The 26,277-nt window shown below is 45.2% G+C and overlaps 1 protein-coding gene across 4 annotated transcripts in view; it reads right to left on the bottom strand.

The window, feature by feature from the left end:
* Window positions 1-21,261, bottom strand: part of LOC112562159 (hillarin-like) — a 71,767-nt gene extending 50,506 nt beyond the window's left edge. Inside the window, exons 1-2 of one of the 4 annotated variants that reach the window (XM_025235221.1) lie at window positions 20,074-21,261; window positions 10,290-11,358 (exon numbers count right to left, since the gene is read on the bottom strand). In XM_025235221.1, the coding sequence (XP_025091006.1) occupies window positions 10,290-10,889 (600 nt within the window). In that variant the 5' untranslated portion in view covers window positions 10,890-11,358; window positions 20,074-21,261. Of the gene's footprint in view, window positions 1-10,289; window positions 11,359-16,023; window positions 16,326-19,897 lie in introns of those variants that run through there. The other 3 variants (XM_025235222.1, XM_025235220.1, XM_025235223.1) reach the window with 3 other exon arrangements.
* Between the last annotated feature and the right edge of the window lie 5,016 nt (window positions 21,262-26,277).

Here is a 26,277-nt window from a genome sequence, read left to right on the forward strand (position 1 = left end):
CAAGAGGGATTGGACGGCCAGCTGATAATACCATTCACAAAGCTCTTTCACTCAATCTTTCGTAGCGGCCTATTGTGAACAGCTGAGATCGAGAAAATTTATCAGGAAGAAAAACGCGATGGCAAAGAATATTGACAATAACAGCAGGAGTCCGCTAAGGCGATAGTTGAGAGAGAGAGAAAGAAAACCCAGGTCGAAGCAGACAAAGGCAGTTATTTACAGCGGGAGGAGAAAAACCGAATCTGGACAAAAGAGAATTGTAAGAGCGAAACAGACCAGAGAACAACAGTGACTGCGAGAAAAATAGAAAATACATGATAACAGTGTGATATATTAGTAGTGCTCTCTCCTCAAGAAAGTGACTGGTGAAGTTTAAAATGATATCACTGTTTTTTAAAACATTTTCAGCTTCCGACTGTACATTTAGGATTATTGCATAATTGAGTGTTAGGGTTTGGGATTGAAGGCGATCGTCAACGTGCCAAATAAAGAAATAAAGTTGAATGCACCACCTAAAGCAGTGGGAACAATGACAAGCCGCGCACTAACCCTAGTGCGCACGTGACCAGCGAAGTGTGTCTACATCGCGTGCACACCTACGTGCGCATTGCACGTGCGACTGTGCTCACGTCTTAAGACCTCGGCCATCTGTCGACACCCATACCACCTTTGTTGACTTTGTCTGTCCCCTCCCTCGCCCACATCCTCCGTCAACCACAATGAACAGCATGACACCGGGTCGACTGCACCGAGCAAGATGCTACCACGTGCACACAGATTGCATCTTAAGTACAACGGCTCACTAGTCAGACACACATCATCCTGCAAATAATGAGCTCGGACTCATTAGCCGTGTACTCAACTGTCAGGGACCCTCGGACACCAGCTGCTCGAGATGCAACCTCATTCGTAGATGGCGCTGTTCACCGGTGGTGTTACACGGTCAAGGTAACCTGCGTGTGGTGTGTGCACGTGACAGCGGCTGTCATTTCAGCGATTACACTGGATTAATCTTGTTTTCTCTGCCTACCCAAACCCACGGCAACTTCCGGGGAACCTGCTGATGCCGATGACAGCATTATCGCAGACCAGAATCAAATCAACCGGAACTAACACCTGCCAACAAGAAAACTGCGCCGGACATGCAAATAAATATTACATCCACATAATGATTGTGTTGACAATAATGATGATTGTGTCACATCTTGCCGCTGGTCCACAGCCTTACAGCCTGTAGCTGTACTGTTGATAGAGAAAGTATATGTACATCTGTATGCACAGGCTGCTACAGTGCACAGGCTCCAGCAGCGCACCTGTCAACCCGGTAGGAGGCGCCCTTGTCGGTGTGACATCAACCTGCAGTCGTCACTCTGCTCTGTAGCATCGCCAGCGATGTTACCTCGATAACACATGCCAAACATACAACAAACAGTAGCCGAAGTTGTATCTACACCCTGTGTGATTACACAACACTGTCTGATGTACACCCTGTGTGATTACATAACACTGTCTGTATTAAACAAGGGCATTGTCCCACAAGTCAGTGGAGTTCACTCATTCACCTTACAAACTCTGCTTCACATACTTTAATTGTTGCAAATAAGGTGAAAAAAAATCTCCTCATATCTTTCATCATGTCAAAATATCTCAGCATTTCCATCTGTTCAAGATCAAATGGTCTAACTGACAAAAAAGAACCAAACAAAAACAAAAAGCAGGAAAGTACCGAAGTTCAGATATTTTTCTGTTGTCACAAAAGCAAAGTATTCAAGATGTCAACAAATGTTAGGCAAATAATCAAACTTTCAAACAGTATGTCGACAGACCGATAAGCTGTCTGTAACTAACCGACAAAACGTATTTGTTTTACGGACCGTCCGACGGACTGATCACCCCAGCGCACAGGTGAGTCAACGCACGTGCAGGCGACATGGAAGGAACTTCATTTCCACCGAGACGAGGCCCGGCTGGAGGGCTAATCTCATCATCAGCGCCTTAATGCAAGAAGCGCTGACTAGCTTCAGGTGTGATGCCGCAAGCTACATCTGCAATGTCAATTTCAATAAGTGAGCCGTGTTCACTTTGCTTACTCTATCTTCTTTTATCTCCCTCCCCCCCCCGAGTGAAAGTATTCGGCTAGCCGGGCCCAGCGGGCCTCTGTAGGTACAATTCCAGACACTCCGGCATTGTGATTATGGAAATGTGGGACTCAGGTGCAAAGCATTACTCAGACGGAGAAACAAATGCCAAAACTCTTTCCATCTTTCCGCTCTTCCTTCTGTGCTCGCTTACTCTCCATCGCCAAGCACAACAAGCGCTCGCGCGCGCGCGGGTGGCGTTCGCTGGAGTAACGCAGGGGCGGCGAGCGCTGTGCGAACGCTACATACGTACATTTTGTCTATTTTTCGCAATTCGCATGCGCGGCACGTTAGTGCCTGTCACGCGCCGTCTTATGTGAACTATTTTAAATGCCAGAGACACCGCGCGTGTCTGGGAGGTGGCGTGGTGTACATGGTGGCGCCACAGTGTTGATGCCTCCCACGGTGAGTCCCTGGCGCCCGCAATTCCCCTCAGGTAAAAACAAAGCTAGACGACCGTCTTGTGCCACACGTGGGACTTGAAGGTTCCCTCCACCCTGCAACCCCGAAACGAACCGTGCCGAGGGAGTACGAGGCCTAGCTCGTCACTAGGTGGCGCGATCACTCGCGAACGAAAAGCAAGTTTCCGAGATGTCGGGCTCGTAAAAAAAAAAAAAAAAAAAAAAATAGTAAACGACACATTCTGCCATTCTCACAGGTTAGTGATACAAAAGAAAATAAGACACACCTTGTGGTGGTCCTCCATAAACAGTCCAACAGCCAAACAGGATCAGCGAAGATGACTGAGAGGGAAGAGAACTTGTGGTGACTGCCGAGAAGACTATGCTTAAGGGAGAGAACCAGAGGTCAGCTGAATAGGAAAGCAAGGTTGTCACGCAAGTCAACGGTCAGTCCGCACAACCTCCATTGTTAACTGGACAAACATTGATTAAAGTCTTAATATAGCCATCGTGCAAAAGCTTTGCCGAACTTTGTCAAGGGAGCGATGGAGGTCCTCGTTATTGAAACTTGTAACAAACCCCCAGCCACCACCTTGGCCCTTGACCTTACATTGCATAATCTGCTTTTACCTGGACACTTCAGACACTCCACCCCAACTCCCTGCTACCCCGATCTTACCTATCATCATCCACATGGCTGCTGGTGCTGCTGCTGGTGAACCTACTACAACGTCATCAAGAGGCGTCCCGCGGCGTGCCTCGACGTGCTGCTACGGTGCGCACGTGCCGAATGATATTCCCAGCATGCCGCGCGGGCAAATTAGCGAAACGTTGAACACGACTGCTGTCCCGTAATTCACTCTCCTCTTTGTATTAAAGGCACGTTCCCGTGTTATTCCATTCTTCCCGCTTTCTCTTTGGGTTGCCTTAATGGTCTCTCTCTGTCTCACTCGCTTCCTCTCTCTGTCTCTGTCCGTTCTGTTTCCACCCTCGCTCGTGGGTAATAGGACGAGGCACAGTCTTGCCGTTGCATCGCTCCACGACCGCGTCGACTGTTAGAGCGCCTGGCATTCTCCGGGTGTAATGGTATGCGCCTCGTTTCCGAGGCTTCCTCAGTGTGGTCGGTAACGGTCGGTGCTACGATAAAGTACACCTGTAGCACGTGACACGAGCACACAAAATGTACAAAAAAGAGTACACCTGGAACAAGTGAACAGCTTCGCATACCTGAGAACTAAGATGGCCGCTTAGTATTAGGACAACAGCAACGGTCAGGATCTGCTAGCTAGCTAGTGCCGAGAATACAAGCCCCTCGACCTCGCATCTTGTTGTCTGAATGGACTTGCAATAGTGATTCCTGTCCGCCCAGTTCCCCACCATAACCGGTCGTCAGTTAGGACTAACCAAGGGATGGTTAGTTGATTTTAATATATTTATTGCATTTTAATGACCTTATGAACACTTTAGAAACCAAACAAAAACAAACAAACAAATAAACAAAAAAAAAAAATCCACAACAAAAAAACAAAACAAAACAAAGTCACAGATGAGTGAAGACAGTAAGAACCGAGCTAAATCAGGAGACAGAGTTACATCTCTATTGTTTCGCCAGGTCTGTGGTCTGAGATTTACTCGACCTTTCCGCCGAGCGCTGCGCAGTGTTGTTCTACACCACGCGCTCCTCGTGTCCTCTGCAGGTGCCCAGTCATCTGAAATCGGTTACAAAGCGCTTGCACTGAATTACAGCCATTCGTGCTGATGGTGTGACATTTGCACAGGACCCTGAGACAACCGTCTGCTCTGATCACGAGACTGAGACAAGTCCGCGAGCGGAGGTGCCGCCAAACACACGATAAGTACTATTCTCATTTCTGTAGTGTTTGCTCCCGTTGAAAGCTGTCGATAAACCCTCGCACAAGCTTTTTCGCCGAGAGCTAGGAACCATGAAAGCGATCATGGTGGCTTCAAAATCTCTACCACCAGGCACGGATGCTCTGTTCCAGCTCTTGCTAGGTGCGAGCTTTTCACCTGAGTTTTACCTGTATCAACAGTCAGCAAAGGCATCAATGGCGCAGACAGGGTCGTTCCCAAGTGGCAACAGTTGGACAAAGGCCTTCTTTGTTTTTACATGTTGATGCATGGAGAACTCAAGTGTTCGAACACTGCCTGTTCTTTTCATTTCGGTGAACTCAAATCTGAACGCAGCCCGTGTTTTGTCAGTGCTCACTGAACTCAGGTCCAGGTAATTCCCTCCCCACCCTCCACCCATCAAAATGATGTTGCCTGGAAAATCAATCACCACGTCACCGAGCAAGGGAGGTAAGGCTTCCTTCCCCTCCCCCACCCGGTTCTCCCTGATCTGAATGATTAAATGAAACCTATTTCATAGCTCAATCACGGGTAGGGGGGTGCACGGCGAGGTTGTAGGTGAACTACTGTCAGCCGCGTTGAGAGTTGCTGAACCCTCGACTCCACTGTTCGCTCAAGCGTTCCCCACGGAGGAACAAAGAGCCACTGAAAGGTGTAATTACATGTTTGCGGACCCTGAGTGATTTTCTGCCTCATAACTCAAGCAGGGCTTACAAACACATCGTCCTCTCGTGTGATGGCTGCCCTGCACCTACCACAATTCCGCGGATGCACCCGGCTTTGACCTCCTAGTCGTGACCCCTGCTTTAGGAACTCTTTAGAGATTGCGAATACTGCTTTCACAGATGGGCAGGGAGGGACCTTAAACATGAAGTCTGTTAACATTAAGGGGGAGATAAGCAGTGTGTAGGAAACACGGGAGTTAAGAGGTGTGCACACAAAGTGTCGAGATACCCGGACTCCATTATGAGGAGGACATGTCCACCCACACCACACTACGTGAAGGGCTGGTCGGGTAGGAATACGACAGGTCTAATGTATTAATTGTTATTGTTCATTAAATCTCGATAAAAACATGTATAACAGGGAAGCCCCGGAATGAAATATAAAACCTTCCCGCTAATACATGTTGTTGTTTTTTTGTTGTATGGGTGGATTGTGTGTAATGTTATTCATTCCTTGAGTGTACATCTCCTGTCTCAACAGTTTGTAAAAACCAAACTCTCAGCCCCAGAAAAAAGGTTAGAGTTCTTTCTCCTACAGTTGCCTGTATCATACAGTTTGTAACTTCAACACTCATTACCGAGGTTCGTAACTCTGGTCATTAATATTTTAAACAAGTCGTATTGTAGCTCACACAAATAATCAGAGAAATATGGGATACCTGTGTGTAAAGTGTAGATAAAAAACTATAACTGACAAATGAAAAAAAGGATTCTTGTCTTGCAGTTAAAGTGTAAAAAATGAAATGTTGTAGTGTAGATTCGTGATGTAAGTAAAATAAGAATGAGACTGTAAATAGTAGCCTCGACTGCCTTGTCTTCTGGCTTCCTTCTCCTAAAGCGATGATCGATGACAACATTGTTACATAAACTATGATACTCTGGAGCTGAAGCAGAAGCATTATCATGACAAGAGTGTATCACAAGTGCATATTTGCAAACATGTCCAACAGGTGAGCTCGAGCTCTCTCGAGTTAACGACAATAAAGGGTATTTATACCGCGCATTTCATGCCTAACAGAAGGTTCAATGAGCTGTGAAAGGAAAGGCAAAGACAAAAAATACAGACACAAATATTATATAACGCTCAGACCGTCATGAAATTTTCAGACCAAAACATGTCAACAAACAAATGAATAGAGGCATAAACACAAGAAAGAAACTCTTTCACAAGAAGGATGATGGAACTGGAACTGAACAGCCCGCGGCTGTCAACTGCTGTCCTCACAACACCGAGCTCTTATCGCGGTTATCACGTGACCGTCAGGGCTCAACAGGAGTGCAAATTCATCCAATTTCAATCTGTGAATTTATAAGCACTCGAAGGTCCACAGATATTTTTAGCGGAAAGATTCCGCAAAACTTCTTCCGGTGCCGAGCCTGTCTCGTTATAAATGTATGACAGCCACAGCGAATATTTTGTCAAAACACTATTTTGGAAAAGAGGGCTTGTTTTTCCTCGAGTGAATGGCTGAAATTGATAGGTGGGCTAGGTAGCTGGCTGCTTGATCAACGGGTTGGCAGAAGGGTGAGTGTGTTGGTCACGTGGCTCGTTTATTTGAAGGATGCCACATAGCGGTCATTGAAGAAATGGTAACGGGTAACAAGGGCGATGAGAGACAAAGGGAAAGTTTCAAACAAACACAAAACAAAAACTTTATGCTGTAAGAGAGAATCTCTCTCTCACACACGGAGACAGAGGCAGGCGAAAGTTTCGACATGCTGGTCCCTCTCGAACCTAATGAAGCTCATATGATTCACCACAAAGCCCTCACCCGGCTTCCACCCCACTACCCTACCAAAAGCCGAACTCTATAAGTCAAGCAAGCACTTCAATGCAACTTCAACCCATAAGCAGTCCATGACAAGGAAGAGAAAAGGCCATTTGTTCCTGTGCTGCCACTCGATTTTCATTGCAGAAAGATAAAGAATCATGACGATCGATGATAGCAAGGAAAGATAAAGCAAAGAATGTAAGAAGAACAAGCAAGAAGGACATGATAGGAATGTATCAACTAGCACGAGACAATCTGTAGCAACAAACAACAAGGAGAGGTGCACCATAGCCACGTACCACGTGACACTGAATGGAGAGACGGTCGTAAGATAAGCAACTGTAAACAAACAAACTGCCTTTGATGTAACTGGCTCTGTCCCACTTTTTCCTGGCGAGACTGAGTCATGGCACATCCTGGCTGCCATAAAGCTGTTGGTCCCGGGTGCTGCACCCGTTTTATGGCAGTTAATTGTGCACTGATTAAGTGACTGGGAGCGTGCGCTGCTTGTCGAAATCGGAACTGCTCGATCCACCCGGTGATTGGTCATCCACCTCCATCTCAAATGGCTTCACCAAACAAATCAGTCATTATCTTTAACTCCGCGCTCTGTCCCTCCCACAAACGGTGATCTGCCTGGGAGGATCAGCCTATCGTCATATTGCTTTTGATGATCACACTACGGTTTATTGTGTGTTATCTGATTTCCATTCTGCTCATTATGCAGGTGATACAGGTGATACTGGTGATACCGGTGATACTGGTGATAACGGTGACAATATGGCGGCTGCTGATAACATTCGCAAGAATCTAAACGTTTTCGATGGAAGCATATTAAAAAACAGTTTCGGCCATATTCTTCCATGTTCACTTCCTGTTTCTAACTTTTTGAATCACAACGAGCTCAGCAAATGTTATTTCCCTTTGCTCCTCCTTTCAATGTGTTACAGTTAAAAGAAAACTTTATTCATAAACTATTTTTTTCCTAAGTTTTGATGTCTCGGACATGTTGAGGGCGGGAAATCCTCTTCGATAAGTCATGCGCAGTCCAGTTTGTTCTCGCCAGTTCACATCGTATGCCTTATGTTTTGAATTATTTCTAATTAATTGCTGTTTACCCATTTAATCACGCTTTGTCAACCTCTTCTCTCGTTTTGCCGAGTGTTTGTCGCGCTTTTCAAATGCATAACACGACAACACGAAACTTTTATAATGGAGACATCTGTGACTTTGTCATCCACAATCTGTATTAACGATAAAAGTTTTTAGTAATATGTAAGTCTGTTAGCCTCAATGTGACATAGTGTGATCTGATCGTCTTACCTTTTGTAAGAAGTCACGTGACTTTACTGCATTGCCTTGACATCATTCGACATGACCCTAGTCACGCCTGTGACCTCAGTAACCCTCACTAAGACGCATGACTCAGTATTCACAATCTTTTATCAATAAACTGGCCAATAAGGCGCCTGACCGGAGTGACCCGCCTTTATTAATCCCCTGACACTCGGTCACCACGAGGACAATGAGCTGGTGAGCACTGGTGAGTGCTGGTGTCAGTGCTCATAGCCACCTAGACAATGTAACCGCAGATAAACATGGATGGCAAATAGCTACGGTTGAAAGGACCGAGGGGAAACATCAAGTTCGTTATACTCCAACGATCGCCGAGTGCGCTAAGGGCGGATCTTAACAAACCAGCGACACGAGCTTATGTCATGGCACGAGACCACGTCCGAGGGTAAAGCATCACAAGCTGGTTTCTTTTCTTTTCTCGAAAAGGTAAGAAGGAAGACCGCTGATACATCGTCGTCTGAAGCATCATGAGCGCCCGTGCATCCATCTTCGATGAGTCAGCTACAGATGGGGGTAAAGTGAGGAGCTGATCTTAATGAAGAGCGAAACATTCCCTCCCTGAACGAAGCACAGACTGGAGGGATCGGAGGATTCAAACCCCAGAGTAAAGCTTCTAGTCGTAATTTGGGGGAGATGTTGTCCACAAGGAAGATGACCAGGATTGTTAAAGATGAATACCGAACACAAAAGCGTGTAAACAATCAGTGCCGACCGCAGGACAATCATGTATCGCATGAGGTCAAGGTTCACAAGTTTGAACCCTTCCTATCTCAAAACAAGTGCCTTGTAAACTCCAGCAGCTCATCTCTAATATGTTAACTTCTACATCTGTTTCCTCTCGGCTCTCCTCTTTAGCTCGACAAGTCTTGCCCTTTTCAACCTACTGTTTCTATGACAAGCTTCCACGCTTCACCCCTTGACCTCTTCTCCACGCTGCTTACTGTTGTCTGTCACACAACCCTCGACCACCGAGCCTGCGGTACAGACACAACACAAAACATAATGAAAACACTGCCGGTACTTTAAAAAGTCGATTCTAAGGGCGAATGAACTCGCCTTCCGTACATGTGTTCAAGCAGTCATCCTCCCCACCATGTAGCATTCTTCTGCGCGGGGAGGAAACAGTCATTGACAGAATGACGTCACTACCGGTGCATTTGTTTCCTCCCTTTATGGATTTCGCCATTTGCGGGGGTGTTGGAGAGCCCGCCATGGTTCGCTGACGAGGTCCCATCCAGAATCTTTTGTTTTGGCAACCCACGAGTGACGGTGCTTAACGTCCATTAGCTTAGTCATCAGCGGTGACGCGCGCGACAAACTTCGACCTCATTAGCGCTTCGATGAAAAATTTAGAGCGACTTGTCGAGCCACTCCCTCCTGAGAACGCCTGCTCGAGCTACATTTACAGGCCGAATTACAGCCAGGAATAGCAAGTTTAGATGTGTTCCTTTTTTATCCCGAATGCCCCACACCCGCCGCCTGCCGACAGGGAGGGGGACGAGCGGGTAGGGAGCAGACGGTTGGGAGGCTCTGCTGGGCGGTCACATCCCGACAAACACTCCCCTAGGAGGCAGAACTCTCCCAGTCCCTCTCCAAGGGAGCCTACCCATCCCAGTATAGTGTTTTCTGTTCAAGCTTCATCTTCTTGGTGTTCATTGCTGTTTACTGGTTATTTACTCTTCCTCCTGAGAGCTGGCGCACAGGGAGAGGCGGTGTCGCCATGTCAGCGGGTAATTACATTCGTTTTTCAACAGGTAATAACATCAGTTAAAGGCACGCTTCACAGTTGTTTTTCTTTTTATGCCTTTTAACTGACAAGAAAATATTACAGGCTTTACGGAAAAGTGGATGTGTTTAGAAGAAGCGAAACCTGGAGATCACACAAAAAAATAAAAAATAAAAAATAAATAAACAATGAAGAAGGAAACAGCATGGGTGAGTGCAGGTGATATTTCCAGGTATGTGGTTATGTGGGCCGAGGGGATTGTAATGATAGGGAAGGAGAAAAGGAAGAGATGAGAAGCTCACCTGGTCGCAGGTGTTGGCGCCTCGCCGTGGAGCGGACATGGCTTGCTTGATGCCCACCGCCTGCCCGTCAATCTTGCCAACGGCCCGAGGGAGGTGCACATGACAATACACATCTGCACAACTTGTCCTCGCACCTTGACCTTGCTCTCCGCCGTCCTTGACCCCACCTTTGGCGCCACAGCCTTGACCCAGGAAGCCTTGCGCGGCGCCCGGGGGTGAACTGTGGCTGGCAAGGAAACCTGCTGCCCCGACTCCGCCAGGACTGTTTCCTTGAGCCTGGCCTTGACCCGGTCCTGTCATGACCTGACTGCCTTGGTCCCAGTGGAAGCTTCTCAAGGTCAGCTGCAGGCCGCACACCCGACATCGGAAGCACCGGCGGTGAAAGAGAACGCCTACGTCTACCCGTTCCACGGGGTACACCCGTTTACCACACCGGTAGCAGGGGTCAGCAGGTTGGGCAGAGGGCCTCCACAGCCCCCCGCTCAGTCCGTTGGCGCTGAGGAGACCCCCCAGGCCGGCCCCCAAGATCAGCCCCTCGCCCTCGCCGCCGTCCGAGTCGCAGTCGCTGCTGTGGTTGTCGTCCTCCATGGCCTCCAGCATGGTGAAGGGGGAGCACTGCGATGGGAACAGCACTTGGCGGCAGAGTCACTTCCCCATGAACTCCAGCAGCGGAGTCCCTTGTTGGGTCACGCCCCCGCCGCGCGCCACGCTCGAGCGCTCTTTCTCACAACGCTGACTCATTCTCACGTCTGGCCGGTCGCGATGGAAGCTCATTGCAACAACAACAATAAAACCCACTTTTTGTTTCCTCCGCCAATCCGTCAACAGCAACAAGTAACAGCCGTCAAGTATCTGTTACATCATCAACTCCTTGTTTTCAGTTGTCGCAATCATGCAACAGTCGCTCTGGTCTCGTGCGCAGCTTGGACTCTCCTCAGTCCTCGCGATGAGAAGAAGTATCTCAAATGAAGTATCTCACTTTGCCCGAGGCTGTTCTACCTTTATTTATCTCAGACCAGCAACTTCGCCCCTTGTAGGTTTGCGACTTCCGTTCGATCTTGAAAAATCCCTGGAACAACAGAACAACAACAGATTACAAATTAATGCTTGACCCTTCTTGTTAAATATTTGCAAGAATTTTTTCCTATTTTATTACAGAAGTGACGCCATCAACTAACTGGTTTTTTTTCTCAATCACTGTTGTTTGTTTTATTTTATCTTGTCTATTTCTTTCTGCGTGCATGCGGAGTTCGGAGGTCAGTAGAGACAAATACTGCCTGGTAGAGGGCGGTGATGATTGTGATTTAAGTTCGTTTTGTAGCAGGGATCACTAATGACTAGCTCTAGGTCTGCCAGCAGTTGTGGAGGATCTGACCAAAGACTTGCACGTGAACAACTAACTGCTGACGATGTTGCCAAAGCGCGCGGCAGCGGGAGCTTGACGAGAATTATCGAGGATCCAGCAGGCATTGCGAGGAAACACGTCACAGATGTAGGAGGCCAGCAGCAGCGCCCCCTGCCGCTTTCTTTAAGCGCGTGTTGTGACTACATCTCGCTCCTGCCAATCACAGCCGGAGCCTGTTTAAGTCTCCTTGCAACCCTGCGGTCTTATCATCCGGGACCTTACGAGCAACAAATTTGAAAATGGGCAGAAAGAAAAAAACCACCCGTTGAACATTAAATAAACTGGATCTCTGGAGTTTGCAAGAAAGAAGGAAACCTATTTATCTATTCATCAATTTATCTATCCGTATGTCTGTATGTTCGTACATATGGTTGCAAGCCAATGTTTTAGTCCACGTATCTACATTATTTCAGTAATAATTCTAAAAGAATAAAAATTTTTCTGTGAAGCAGGCGGCAATACATTGTCCTATAACTAAATTATACCCAGCTGCATAAAAGCATCAACAACACCGGCAGCAGCTACAGCAGTGTCGCCGACAGTGGTGGTGGTGGTGGTAGAAGCTGCAGCAGCACTAGTGCTGACAATTATTACCGGTGGTGATTAATCCTGAGCAGATAACCCAGTCCTGGCTGAGGGGTCGAGTACCAGCCGCCAGCCAATGAATAAACCATGAGATTTTTCTTCCATTGAAACAAACTACCAAGCTGGCTTCGCTACTTATTTCGGGATGAACAAGGCTAGCGACAGCAGCTGATATAATAGTATGTATTATATTATATATGGGGACTATGCTGAGGCCGAGACACCTTCCAACCCGAAAAAGCATTTTAAAACAAAAATAGAAGAAACACGAAGCCAACCTTTTTGTAATGTCAGAGGATAAGAGAACTCGGAGTTCAAACCACTCTGGATATATATTTCGGATCGATAGGTTCGCCCATGGTTGCTGATAAGCCTAGTTAGGGTGGAGGCGATAAGTCCACGACAAAAAACAAAACAAAGCTCAAACTTGTTAAGGCTCCAATATTTTTAAGTACAGTTTCTTCGTTAAGCTTCGTGGGAAATGTTCTGCTTATATGGAAAGAAATCTAGCGAGGAAGAAACAAGAAAAAGATGAATGGAAATAGAAAATAAATGTGAGGGGCTTGAAAGACAGAAGGGAGACAAAGATCAAAGGGGAAAGAGAATGGGATTGTACACGGAGAAGGTTCAACTTTCTAACACTTCTCGATAATTTTATCAATTCTTTCAGTCCCGGAAGATCGCATTTTGTGCAGTGTTGAGGCAGAAGCCATCTGTGCCCATTACAAGGAAGCTGCTGGGCGTCGCTCGTGCGGGTCTGTAATCACAGACCTCATAAATTAACACTAACTTTCTCAGGGTCCCAGGAGGAACACGATGCCACCACGGACATGGACAACCCCTGTAACACCCGCTCACAACTCTGGACATGTACATTTACACAATCTTCCCGATCGGGCACAGCACTGAAGGCACACTAGAAGAGGATGGTTTCGATCCTCTCGGAAGCAGCAGGAAGCTTTTAGACCAACAGCATGCAGGCTTGTTGACGAATCGGCAGTCGTCCACGAGTTGGTGTGTTTAGAGAGAATAAATCAAAAAGAGGAGCTACCCCCACCCTCTCTCTTTCCAACAATGACTGACAACAAAAGTTAAGGGTCTGAGAGGTCTGCTCCCCTATTGTCCGTTCATGATCGTTTGTTGATGAAAGTCGTCACGGCAAACTTTGAGTAGCATGGTTAGAGGTTTAAGCCCTCGATAGGCTTGTATGATTGTCCTCGTTATACAGATCTGACCAGTGAACCAAGACAGAAGGTCGACATAGTAATATAAAATCCTCAACGAAGCTGCTTTATGCCAGGAGCTAAGTGAACATTCTTGATTCGATTTCGGGGCTGGGAATGCATGGTGCTCACACCTTCCCGAGCTCTGGCGAGCACCCGTGAGACCTGGACACCCGTGATGCGCATGCCAACTTATTGGATTCGTGATGGCCGCTGAGAGCAATCCTCCCGCTGTTCAGCTTAACTTATTCCCCACTTGTGAGACCAATCACGGACTTTTCACTCTTAGTGATGATCATGATGATCCTGTTAATGACGACCCTGATGAAGCCAAACGATAATGCAATATCCTCCTAAAGATGACACTTTCAGATGTTTGAAATGTGCATAAACAACCCACACAGCCAAACACATCAGTCTGATTGGTGTGTGAATGATATATTAGGCTGAGGTGAATAGTAGTCCCAGAGTTTCTTGTTGCCACAGTATAAATGAAAATCTCTGCCCATCATAGGACTGATAAATATCTATAAAGGTATAAAATTGACACTCATGACAAGAGTTCACCAGTTATTCTCGTTCGCCTTGAGCCTGATATCAGAGTAAAAAGCATTAGCTCCACCATCACGAATAGTTTAGGCCATCGATTGTCAGGTAGAGGCAGGTTTCAAACGGTTCAAAATCGACAAACACGCAATCCGCTCTCGGGACTGACACAGTGGCACCGGGGGGATCAATACCAGCATCGCTATGCCCAGCTAATTCTCCGATCATTACACTGGCCCCACACACAACTGCCCAGGTGCGCGGCCAGCGCGCGAGGAGACGAGAAATGATGAGAGCGATGCACAAACAACCTGTGACATTTTTAGTGGAATCATTATTGGAATGCCGGGGGCTGATGGCGGAAACACGCTTGTGCGAGAACCTGATGCACTTTGTGAGGAAATTCGATGAAAAGAGAAAATGTGTGACCTGACAATAACGGCTGACGCAATCCCTCTGCTTCGACTTTCCTCCTTTCTCTCTCTCCCCCACTCGCTCTTCCCCTTTTTTTTCTCCCTCTCTCTCCTCATTTCCAAGGTGTTATCATGGCTATTTGTAAACAGCGGTGATGCTGCAATGTTTCATCAGGACGATAGAGGACATCACCACAGGCATTACAAATTTATCAATTCTTACTCCGAGAATTTCAAATGATGATCTCAGAATGATGTCAGAGACACTTTCCCCACCCGGCAGACATGAATTTCAAAGATCACAGGATCGTCATGCAGGTGACACGGCAATAAAATATGAGATGTGCTAGACCTTCAACTCAATGGACATGTGATATATGCTAGTTTCTATTTATACTGTTTATATATATATACTGTTTGAGACGAAGCAAGCTACTTCCTCAATTCGTTTGGTGGACTTCAAGGGTTTGCGGAGGGTTAGATGAGCGGAACAGCGCGGGGAATGGAGAGAATGAAGAGAGAATATGTGTGATTGTGTGAGAGGTCGAGACCTCAAACTGCAACCACCACTCTTCCCTCCCTAAAGATGAACAAATATCGATATACATGATATTGCATCTGTCCTATAAAACAAAACGAACATCAGTTTCTTGTTAGACCGTTATCCTCTCCCCCATATTGGTGAAAATACGATAATGTCAAACTTTGCAGAACCTTCTCGCTGTGCAAACAGTTTTTCTCTCCAACTGATAAAATATTAAACTACACTTGTTATTTTGGCTAAAACTCCACGAAAAGGTCCCCGAAAGTCAAGAGGTTATCTTGGGTTCATGCTATGTAAGCCAGACTTCTTCATATTGTTTGTATTCGTTTTTCCTTTCACAGTAGCAGTTTGGAAACACCAATAAAGATAAAAGACAATAATGCGAAAGGCATGTTCCCAGCACAAACGTCTGGCGGCATAAAACTGCAGCGGAAGTGGAGGGCAGGAGGATCAGTTAATGAGGAAGCAGTGTGCGCGTGCGCAGAAAGGGAAAGTGATATCGTTAACAGCAGTTTGGCAAAAAAAGATGAGCAGGGCGGGAAGTTGGGGCTGTACACGGGTAGCATTGTGTGTACACTCAGGGTCTTTATTACATGTAGCTGTGGGTTAGTTAAGATCAACGGTTTGCGGTTGGTTAGGTGAACAAAACAGCGAAAATCGAGAGAATGAGACAGTAAGTGTGTGGGAGAGAGAAAACAGTCATTTGTTTTGGAACTGTAACAGACAGTTAGCTGGGGTATATAATGCTTAATCGTCTGCTGAAGGTAAGAATCCACATCGTCCATGGACACTGCGTGCTGCTGGGAAGATACAGTTAATATAATATCACTTTTCTGCTTGTCTCGAAGTCTCCTTCTCTAAAATATATTACCTTCAATATGGGTGTACGTATATTCTTTCAGTCTATCCCCTAAAGAATTTTCTTCCATCAAAATGTGCCGTGTACTCCCTTGTTAGTCAGTGTATCTGCCTTTTTAACCTTCATGAATAGGCAGATGGAGTTGTCTGTCTGTCTTACCTTAGTGCAGCCGCTGCACTCCTTGTAGATGACGATCCACAGACATCAAAACATTCAAACAGGAAAGCCTGTTTCTTCTTCCACGGAAACAACCGTGCACTTTTCCTGTCTTCTCTCCCGTCAGGTCACACACACTGTGTTTCAGTTTTCAGCACACAGCCCTCAGTCGGTCGCAAACTTTTCTTTTTTACTCCACCTGTGCAGTTTCTCCCGTCACTTATCGCCCTCGTCCCGAGACTTGCCGTCACTCTCGCTGGCTCTGACCCGAGTCCTGGAATGAGGACTGGCACGTGCAGCGCAGCAAACTCGTCTTCACGGTCGAGCGGCGAACAGCAGCGCGCGTGCAGATCCCTGATCGATCTCACAGCACAGCCCGATCGGCCGCCAGAGTTGCTGGCCCCTAGAGCGCTGCCACGCACACAAACAAGGCTTTCTTGGACCATGGTGGTGTGCCGGTCTAGCACGCGCGCACGCATCTGCCTGTCTCTGGGCATGCGCAGTAAGGCGAGTAGTGGGTGACAAGGCATTAGTCACGTGCCGATCGCCTCGTGCCGCCAGGTAAAGAGGACAACGACGGACAGGAGGAGCGCCAGCGTGGGTGGGAGACGACTCCGCGAAGCTGGGAGGGGATGGCTGGTTGTGACACATTAGGATGACAACATCTACGACATCGACAGTGAAACGCACACCTTCGGTTGGCTGAGTCATAGGCTTTGTGAACAGTTTGAGTGAGGCATGGTGGGGGCGGCCTTTGTCTACAACTTTCTAATTTTCCCTTCGTCAGCCTTGTGCATAAGCAACCACGCAATGTCTAACAGACGGTAGATAAGTCTGAAAAATTCCATTTTGTTTCGGAAACAATCTGACATCCGTTCACTTTAACTTAAAATGTAAAAGGCTGTTAGGAGACAACGACTGCAATAGAGTTTAGCAAACATTTTTCTTTAAGTACCAGTCGGGCTGCGTTGCGTCAAGTGCAAAAACAAAACAAAACAAAACAAAACAAAACAAATAAACTCCAACAACAACATGGTTTAGTCAACTCAATCGTGACCGGCGATCGCTTCCAGTGCGAGGACACAAATCCTTGAGGTCAACAAGTTCCGCGTTTTCCCTGAAGAATTCATCCTTGGTTTCTACAGAAGATCTCATAGAGGTTTAAACACGATTCTGCCGGAGATCCCCTAGCTTGTGGGACTCAGGCAGACTGGATTGTCAAGATCCCTGACTCGAGGCAGACTGGATTGTCAAGATCCCCTAGCTTGTGGGACTCAGGCAGACTGGATTGTCAAGATCCCTAACTCGAGGCAGACTGGATTGTCAAGATCCCCTAGCTTGTGGGACTCAGGCAGACTGGATTGTCAAGATCCCTAACTCGAGGCAGACTGGATTGTCAAGATCCCATGGCTTGAATGACTAGACACATTTCTAATGCTCCTACTCGCGGCTGCTAGCGAGAAAGCTCATGCGTACAACACTTTCTAGTATCACCAAAGTAAATAAAAGTTAGCTTACAAATAAACACACACACAAAGGCAAACAAAAACAAGCAAACAAGACGGTACAGGCGACCGTTTAAATTCTGAATTAAATCTTGGCTATTGACGGGTATCCTGGCTATTTCCCTCAGGCGACCAAATGTCTGAACTGTCCGGCATGTTTCTAATGCCCACAGACCAGAGTGACTACAGACGATCTTAGTTGTGGAGATACAGGTGAATGGACAGACAGACAGACAGACAGACAGACAGACAGACAGATGTGTCAGAAGACAAGCATGATCGTAAGACAGAAAGAATGCAAAGGGAGGACATGCTTTTTGTGGTAAAATCATCATTCTTTACCTTAAAAAATCGACAGCAATTACAGAGAGTGGGCTACTTTACTCAGACTGTTAGCAACGAAAGCCCAGTTTACAAACGACCCACTAAACAGCTCTCCAAAACAAAATGTCAAGAAATAGCTCATGGCATAGCTCTTCATGACATTCACTCAGCGAGCTACACTAGCACGTGCTTTCTCTCTCTCTCCTTCCCTTCATCTGCTGGTTTTTTTTTTCTATTCCCTTCTTCTCACCCATGCGAACAAATAAATAGTAAGTATACGTGAGTGAGTGTATGTATACGAGAAAGAGGAAAAATAAATGAAAGAAGTATTTCTTGTATTATGATACACATCTTCAACACAACATTTTTTTTAAACCTTATTTTTGAGAAATAGAGTCTCGCTAGCATCCTCAGCAGCAGAGAAAGAAAGAAAGAAAGAAAGAAAGAAAGAAAGAAAGAAAGAAAAAACCCAGCAGCAACAACAAGAATTTCGCACAACTTTCCTGATTCTGCTGCTGGTTTCTTCTACCACCTGCCCACCTGGCTGCTCACTCCTGTTTACGCAGTGAGAGTGTATTTTTATGTAATTTTATCAACGTCTGTCGTCTAACGTCTACTAGTCTGTCAGCATCCAGGTTAAGCGCCGAAAATGGCTGGGAAATGGCTGACTAAATATGATAAGGGTGATTTCGACTGTCCCCATCCCCCAAAAATAAACAACGAAAAAAAATCTAGATGGTAACATGTTTTGTTCTGTGACTCATACTCGGGGTGCATTGTGCCGTGTGCCGTGGAGCGTTGCCGCGTGGGGACAGCTGTCACACACACAAAGGGCGAGATTCCTATAAAGATGTAGATGAATACACCATCACAGTACAGTGATAGCTCTCACTTTCAAAGACATGAAATATATTTATTTTTTTTCCATAGCGCTGCATATTTTAACTACAAGAATCCGTTCCGCTTCTAGTTAGTGCGGGAAATAAGTGCTCGCTGAAGTGTTTTTGCTTTATTTTTTACCCCTCTCAGAAACTCTCCATCAATCGACGGACTGCATCTACCTGGTCTAAAGTGGCTGCTGTCCATACCTGGCGTCCAGCATCAGTGGGCGCTGCAGCACGTGACAGGTGTAACGAGATCGATGCAGACGCTGGCAGGAAGACGCGGGTGTGTCATCGCAGCGTGTAAAGCCGACACCCACAAAACAAAAGCACGAGCTGAGACTGCCGAGTGACAAAGATTGCTTTTGACTGCGAGTGCTAGGCTTTTGATCGACCACGTGACGAATAGCGCGAGCTGTGTTTTTGCACTCAGCTTCCTGGCTTTTTTTTTCTTTTAAATCTCAAAGCTGATTTTGAACGGGAGTGAAAAAAAAAATCAATTGAAATAAAAGAGATACGGCGGCGAATATTACAACTGCACGAACAGCTGCGCCTACCTCTCTCTGTGTCGGTGAGTCTGTATGTGCGTGTGTGTGTGTGTGTCTCTCTCTGTCTCTCTCTTTGTGTGTGTTGGTGAGAGAGGTAGAGTCTGTTCAAGCCCCTATTTGTGTCTGAGTAAACGAAACATCACTACTTGTTCATTATGCTGGAGCTTGAAGAGTGGAGATTACAAGGCTAAAAACGATTTCCGTTTAAGTTCAGTCGATAAAACACGACAATCATGTGTGAAGGATAGGATTTCGGTATGTTTACCGCGCACTAAGTCTGTATAAACATTTATACATGCTATAATAAATTTGTTGTCCAGTGTCATGAAGGAATAAACCAAACAGCATCCATTACATGCACAAAAGCCTATTGAAAGATTACTTCTGGATTTTTATGTCGTGGGTGGTGTTAATAAAGTATCTTTTCTCCTTTGTGTGTATGTCTGTCGTTGTAGGGTAACAGTGGAAGAAATGGGGAGATTATGTAACATTTAATATTATTGAAGTATCAAACGCTGCTCGTTTAAGTCATCAAGCATTCTGAGTGGAAACCTACATGAATTATTTTTTATTTGTCACATACTTACAAAAGAAGAGATTGAATTATTTGCAATCTTACCTTGAGAAATTGGAAATATCCGTAAGACTTTGTCCATCAAAGATACATGGTCTGTAAGTCCGTTATCTACAGTCTTACAACAGCAATATCAAATAGTTTTGTTTTTGGCGTGTGAGTGTTAGGAAGTACATAACAACAACTTGTAAATGAGATATTAAAGCACTTTGCTCACGAACTGTGGTATGATAATTCTGGTCCTGCGGGCTGGATGGATAATCTTCCTCGCTTGGGCTTTGGACTCGTCAATCCCGTTTGGATTTTCTGGAGAAAGCTTCTCGTGTCCGGAAACTGCACCTCTCGGTACAAGCAGGCATGAGCACCAGCACCAGACTGCAAGGATATGACACATCAGGTGAAGTCTACATCAGGTGTACACGTTAACATGTGAGCAGACGGCGCAAGCAGACGACTTTGCTTCTTACTGATTAGCGTAGCAGACGACAGCAGGCTCGGCTAGCCGGAACTTTCCCGCCATGCACTGCAGCCAGTGCCTCAAGGCGTCGTCTGTTGGGTAGAGTTCATTCCGCGTGCAATAACAAACATCCTGCGTTGTTTTCCAAAGCAGAGGACACGGCTGCCGGCTCCGACGATGCCAAACAGAGGTGTAAACGCCTTTCCTTGGAAACGATAGTCCATGCGGCGCAAGACCTCAATGCACGTGAGTAAATATTCAATAAGCGCGCGCGCGCGGCGATGATGAGGCGAGCAGCAGCAGGCTAGTGGAGTCTCGGTTTGGCGCGTGCAGGAGCGACGAGTGTGTCGGGTCAACTGCTCACAGGTCTGCCAGTCGTTTGTGTAGGCCTTGGTCCATGTTACTGGTGCACGCGCTTCCTTCTGTGTGCCGCAGCTACCCAATGTTCCACACCATCTTGCACCCTTACATCTGCTCGTGCCTCACAGGACCCATACACGTCTTTGATTGGTCGACGCCGCACAGATCGATAACTCTAGTGGGGGTGGGAGAGTTCCCCTCGCCTCCTGGGAACATTTTGGTGCCTCATCCTGTTTTAGTCAACGCCAAGACAAAAAAAAGAAATAATGCAGATTGTTTTTTAAGCTACAGCGATGTGGATAATTACAGGGCGGACTTATACAACTCTCAGCCAGCAGACGAAGTTAATTAAGCTAACGGAAAAATCCATCTGTACGTTAACGCTAAAACAATGAAAGCAGGCAAAAAAGCCAAACAAATATTTTTTAGGAGCTTGTGGAACCAACGACACAACAGTGGAACATGGAGACAGCGAATAAAATGTATTTCACGTATCACAGACGAACAACAACCATATTAAATGTTCACTGGAGAGAAAACTATCTATGTGTGCATCTGTCTCATTGTCATTTCCACTTTCTCTCTCCCTGTGTCTGTGTCTTGAGCCTCGGAGTCTGTGCACGTCTGAGTCTTTGATCGAGTGTGTGCGTGTCAACCCGAGGTGGTCAGAGAGAAACAGTATCAAGGGACGCCATCCGAGACTGGATCACACCAAGGGAAGTAACCGCTCTGTTTTTATTTGTTAAACTTTATTCAAGAAAGAGGTTGCGGACCTTATTTTTCCCAACATCGCGCGAGATTGATACGACAGTTCGTCGCAGTCTCAGTTTTATTCTGCAAGTAAATCTGTACATCTAAGAGACCGCTAGCAAAAGAGGTATAAAAATGTAGTAATCGTAATACGATGTTTGGTTTCATTTGTGCTACTGCCACGAACAAGCGTGTGAAAGCATTAAAAAAAGTATTTAAAATTTAATATATGCTTATACGTCCTGCAATTGTGTATGAATACATTCACACACGCAGAGAAACCTCCAAATAAAAGGAAACGTCACTCAACACAGAATACACACTCGTATGTTCATACAGGCTCTTGAGTTTAACCACTCTAATTGCGAGAAAACAAGAGCAATCTGGCAGGCTTTGCTCATATCACCTGCATTCATGGTTCACATATGGCCGGTGCAGCTATTATTGAGCCTAGTCATCCTACCCACGCCTTCACCCATTCACCCCGATCCTGCACTATAATATGAAACAGCTGTGATATTTTCAACAAAAAATTTAAATGTTCTGGTTGTTTCATGCTAGGCTAAGAGATTTTTTGGTTCTTTCCGAACTAGTGAAGCTACCAGATCCTGTTCAGTGGATATCATGGCCAGACCAAATATTCCTGCTTGCAGAGTTGTTGACCTCAGATAAATTTTAATTAATTTCCACTTTCACAAAAGTTGTTTTCCAGTGGTAGACAAACCGGCAGATTCAGTAAAATTCGGAGGGACGCTGCAGATTTCGTTTAGTGTCTAATAATTTATATCAGACAATGAAGATTGGAACTTCTTTGGGATTAATTTTAGGCTCTCACTGTTGCCTGTGTGCTTGGAAATCAAATTCCAACAATATCGATCCTTCCTGCTATTATGTATGCCTAGATACATTATTTAAATACCGTTTAAGAAAAAAGATGGCTATTTTTATATCATTATTTTCTTTTAATTGTAGATAAATTAGTAGTAAATATATGTATATGTGATTTACCAAAACTAGATTTAAAAAAAAATATCATCATCACTTTAAAAAGAGGAGATCATCTTTGTTCCTAAGGCATCTTCCTCATTTGCCTAACAGTACAATCTATACCTGTATTACAGAAAAGATTTAGTTGTGAAATTTGTATTTTCTGTACCTCTTTCAAATGGATTTGTTACAAGAAAACAAGAGGAAGTGAATAACGAAGAATAAACCTTTTTTTTTTTTGCCATGAGTTTCTATATTTCAGCCTGTTTTTAAAGGTTTTTATTCGAGATTATTATTTGTACAAGAATTTCCTTGTCACTTATTCCATTCAAGGCATTTTTCTTTCCTAACCCATTACTTCAAAACAATGGAAAATACTAGAGAAGAGGGAGAGGATGAATTACCTGGTTAAGTGGGTGGGGGGCAGTTATGCAAGAAATGAAGACTGCTCCAATCTTTAATGGCAGCAGCCATCTTAATAACAATAGTTAAATGGTAGGGAGGCTAGACTGGAGCTCCTATCTTTGATGGTACAGTCTGTCTTTGTAAAAGTTATTAACTGCAGGGCTTCCATAATTACAATAAACCACATCTGTCAGCCTCATTACCTATAATAGCTGTCTAATACTTTTCCCAATGGTATCAGGGAGAATATTTAGCGGTAAAACATTTTATAGTTTAAAAGTATTTTATTGATATCTTGTGCTCTAGACAACGACTTCTAGTTCGCCTAATTGTAGAACTGGGCCTGTATACAGTGTGATTTGTGGTTTGTCCTGGCATGGGAGATAAAGTAGAGCTTTCCAAGGGAGCTCAATCCGATGCTCTTAATTAACTAAAGTAAATATTGTTCATCTCCCTTGAGTTTGTTTTGACGGTCGTGTATGGGCGCGCTTGCGTGTCTTACAGCTCCTTAAAAAAAACAAAAACCCTCAGATTTAGTAATTATAATCACAACAATGAGACTTTCTGACCGCGGTAACCCAGCAAAATCTAGGCTCACAAAGAAGACAAATTAAAAACTTTGTCTAAAGTAAGAAACAACGAGAAAATCTGCAATACACCCACAGCGAGATTTGTACACAAGTCAGTTCCTACCAAAACACTCTCGCCGCACACACACACACACAAAGAAAAAGACTAGAAAATCATCTCAGGCGCAACAAATAAAAAAAAAAAAAGTCGTGGGAAAAAGCGAGTGAAATGTCTGTGTGGCCACGCCTTACAAAATACTCCTTCCTGTCGGAAAGCTCATATCTTTCTGTTGCATTCCTTTTCGCTTTTACCAAACACAGCCCTTCAGTCCTGCAAAAGATATGCAACGCGAAAGAAGCAAACATTCCCCGACTCTCAATGACAGGCAAACTAAATTCGTCTCACTTCGTGACTAGGGCTCACAGCCATGACCGAATTATTGATATAAAGATATAGTGAAGGCAAGGAATTCCTCTGATAACTGACAAGTCAAGGTGAAGGGTCAAGTCTATTCATATAGTTCACATGCTGATAGAAAGATAGATGATAGCATATCCTACATCACCTTCATCAGTCACATTTACGACACTCTAACATGTACCTCAGAAAGGTCCATACACCTGTAGACAGCAGCAATAATCATACTCCACTGGTCTCAACTGCTAGTTGAGTAGTAGTTAGTAGTATCCTACAAATGTCGGCAGTGTACCACTAAAACACTCAGTGGTCTCACAAATAACTTATTGCCTGAAGAACTTGCGCTAAGCCAGGCAGTAGCTACTTCCCTTGTGTTGCAACCTCTGAAAATTGCAGTAGTTTTGGTCAAGTTTATGCTTTTAATCGACTCCAGTGTGAAAACGTGGACACCTCTACATCAAACAGTATTTTGTATCGAAATCAAATATAAATGTTCTGGGATAGAAGGTACAATATATATATATATTTACATCAAAAAGGGTATTCACAAACTGACACCGTGACTTGTCGGAGGTTTTGTTTTTCCTTATTTCCCGCTCCTCATGTGTGGCCATTTCTCCTGTTTGTCTCCTTCCATTTGTCGGGGAAAGGAAGTTAAACAGTGGAACACGATCACAAGGTAATCCGACATTTTTGAACAAAAAAATTAAAATGCTCTTCACACAATAAAGGATTAACCCTGCTTACTTTTTACAAACAACTGAAGTCAATCAGTAAAATAAAATGATCCGTTGAATCTCCATGTTTCACACACACACGTACACACACACACGTACACAGTGTTGTCTGCGTGCCAGATGGACGAACCACCAGCCCAGACTTTCACAACTCGCGTACTTCTCACAAGAATATTAGCCTGGAACATGACTTTAACATTCGTGGAATTTAGAAATGGTCAAATGGGAAGTTAGACCTATCTCTACTAGGCATGGGAGAGTGTAAAAGAATTGTTGAATGCAAATAGTTAGGTCTACCTTTATCATAGAAATGGCGGGGTGAGTACAGTACTGGTTTTTCTGTTTAGGTCCGCGCACTCTCTGCACTGCAAGTCGCTGCTTGCCGAGCTCTGTGAGTGACAAGAAAACATCATTTGCTTGATAAACAGATGTTTCCCTTTTGTCGAAACTCACATTTGTTGGCATATGGCACGTAAAAATTGTTGTACTCGTTCAAGTTCTTGTTGATCCAATGTTTGAGTTTTCCTTTTTTTAATCCTTCCATTTATGACAAAAGGTTTAAGAGAGTGTGGGAGTTAGATCAGAATATATCATCTTTGTTTCTTTATCTCTTCTTTCTTTCTCGTGAGTCTTTCAATCATCTTATTTCTTTCAAGTCTGAGTACTTAGCGTTTGATGTTTAGCAAGTCTAGCAGTTCTCCTCCCATGGCACGTGCTTGCTGCGCCTTCAAGTAGAGGAGTGTTTGAAATGAATCATTGTCAGCACCTTCCTACTCATCATCGTGTCTTCACGCTATCTCTTCCTGTCTATTCTTGCTTTCTTTTGCTCTCTCGCTCATCGTCATTCTTCAGCCTCTCTCTTCAGCCTCTCTCCTTCCAGAAGCTGGTCACACTCTCCGTGTGACTGTGTGTGGGTGCGTGTATCACCGCACAATCACGCACAGGCTACCCCACGTGCACATGAGTGTTGTTCCAACAGTATGAAGTTCACGCATAGCTGCGGAATACCCAGCCCAGGATTTGCCGGCCGGCATGTGCCGCCGTGACTGCGTGCCAGCGACGTAGACGTAAACGGAAACTACGGCAACCCATACGTGTCATACTCCTACTTTGCTGCAGGCGCCCGCACAGCGTAGCTACGTTGTGGTAGGAGGCGCCTGCAGTCTACCCTTTAATCTACAGCATGTCAGTGATACCAACATCGATTAGGATAACGACAACGAATTTCTGAAAGTAATGGAGATTGTAAATGTGAAATGAGATAATTACGAACATCAAACACGCAAGTCCCACGTGAGCTGTGTTTAGTTCCAGTACAGTTATTCTCAATAAGAGGGCGCCCCAGTTAGCACAGGGACATTGCATTCCTCTTGCCACATAAAGGTGCTCGTAGTGTGCTATTCAATACTTTTATAAACGGAAATAAAAACGCTCATCCACACAACCCTGTATTTTAGAACTAACCGTTCAGTCTTGACTCACGTGACCTGATGATTTTTTTTTTTAACTGTTGGTGGAATATAAGGTCAGCGTCACTACAGGCGACCGGGCGAAACCAGTCCCAGTCCCTTTTCTTAAAATTTCTTTAATAGCCGAATCATTGCTTGAATGTTCTCAGTTCGTGTTCTCGCATTTCGTGTGTACATATTCGTCAGGTACCTGTCGACTGACACTCGACATTTCGCTGTGGTGGGGATGGTGGTGTGTGGTGGGCGTATGGGTGCTGGCTGGAGAAATACCGT

This window comes from Pomacea canaliculata, linkage group LG4 (genome assembly GCF_003073045.1).
Source record: "Pomacea canaliculata isolate SZHN2017 linkage group LG4, ASM307304v1, whole genome shotgun sequence".
NCBI classification, from domain to species: domain Eukaryota; kingdom Metazoa; phylum Mollusca; class Gastropoda; order Architaenioglossa; family Ampullariidae; genus Pomacea; species Pomacea canaliculata.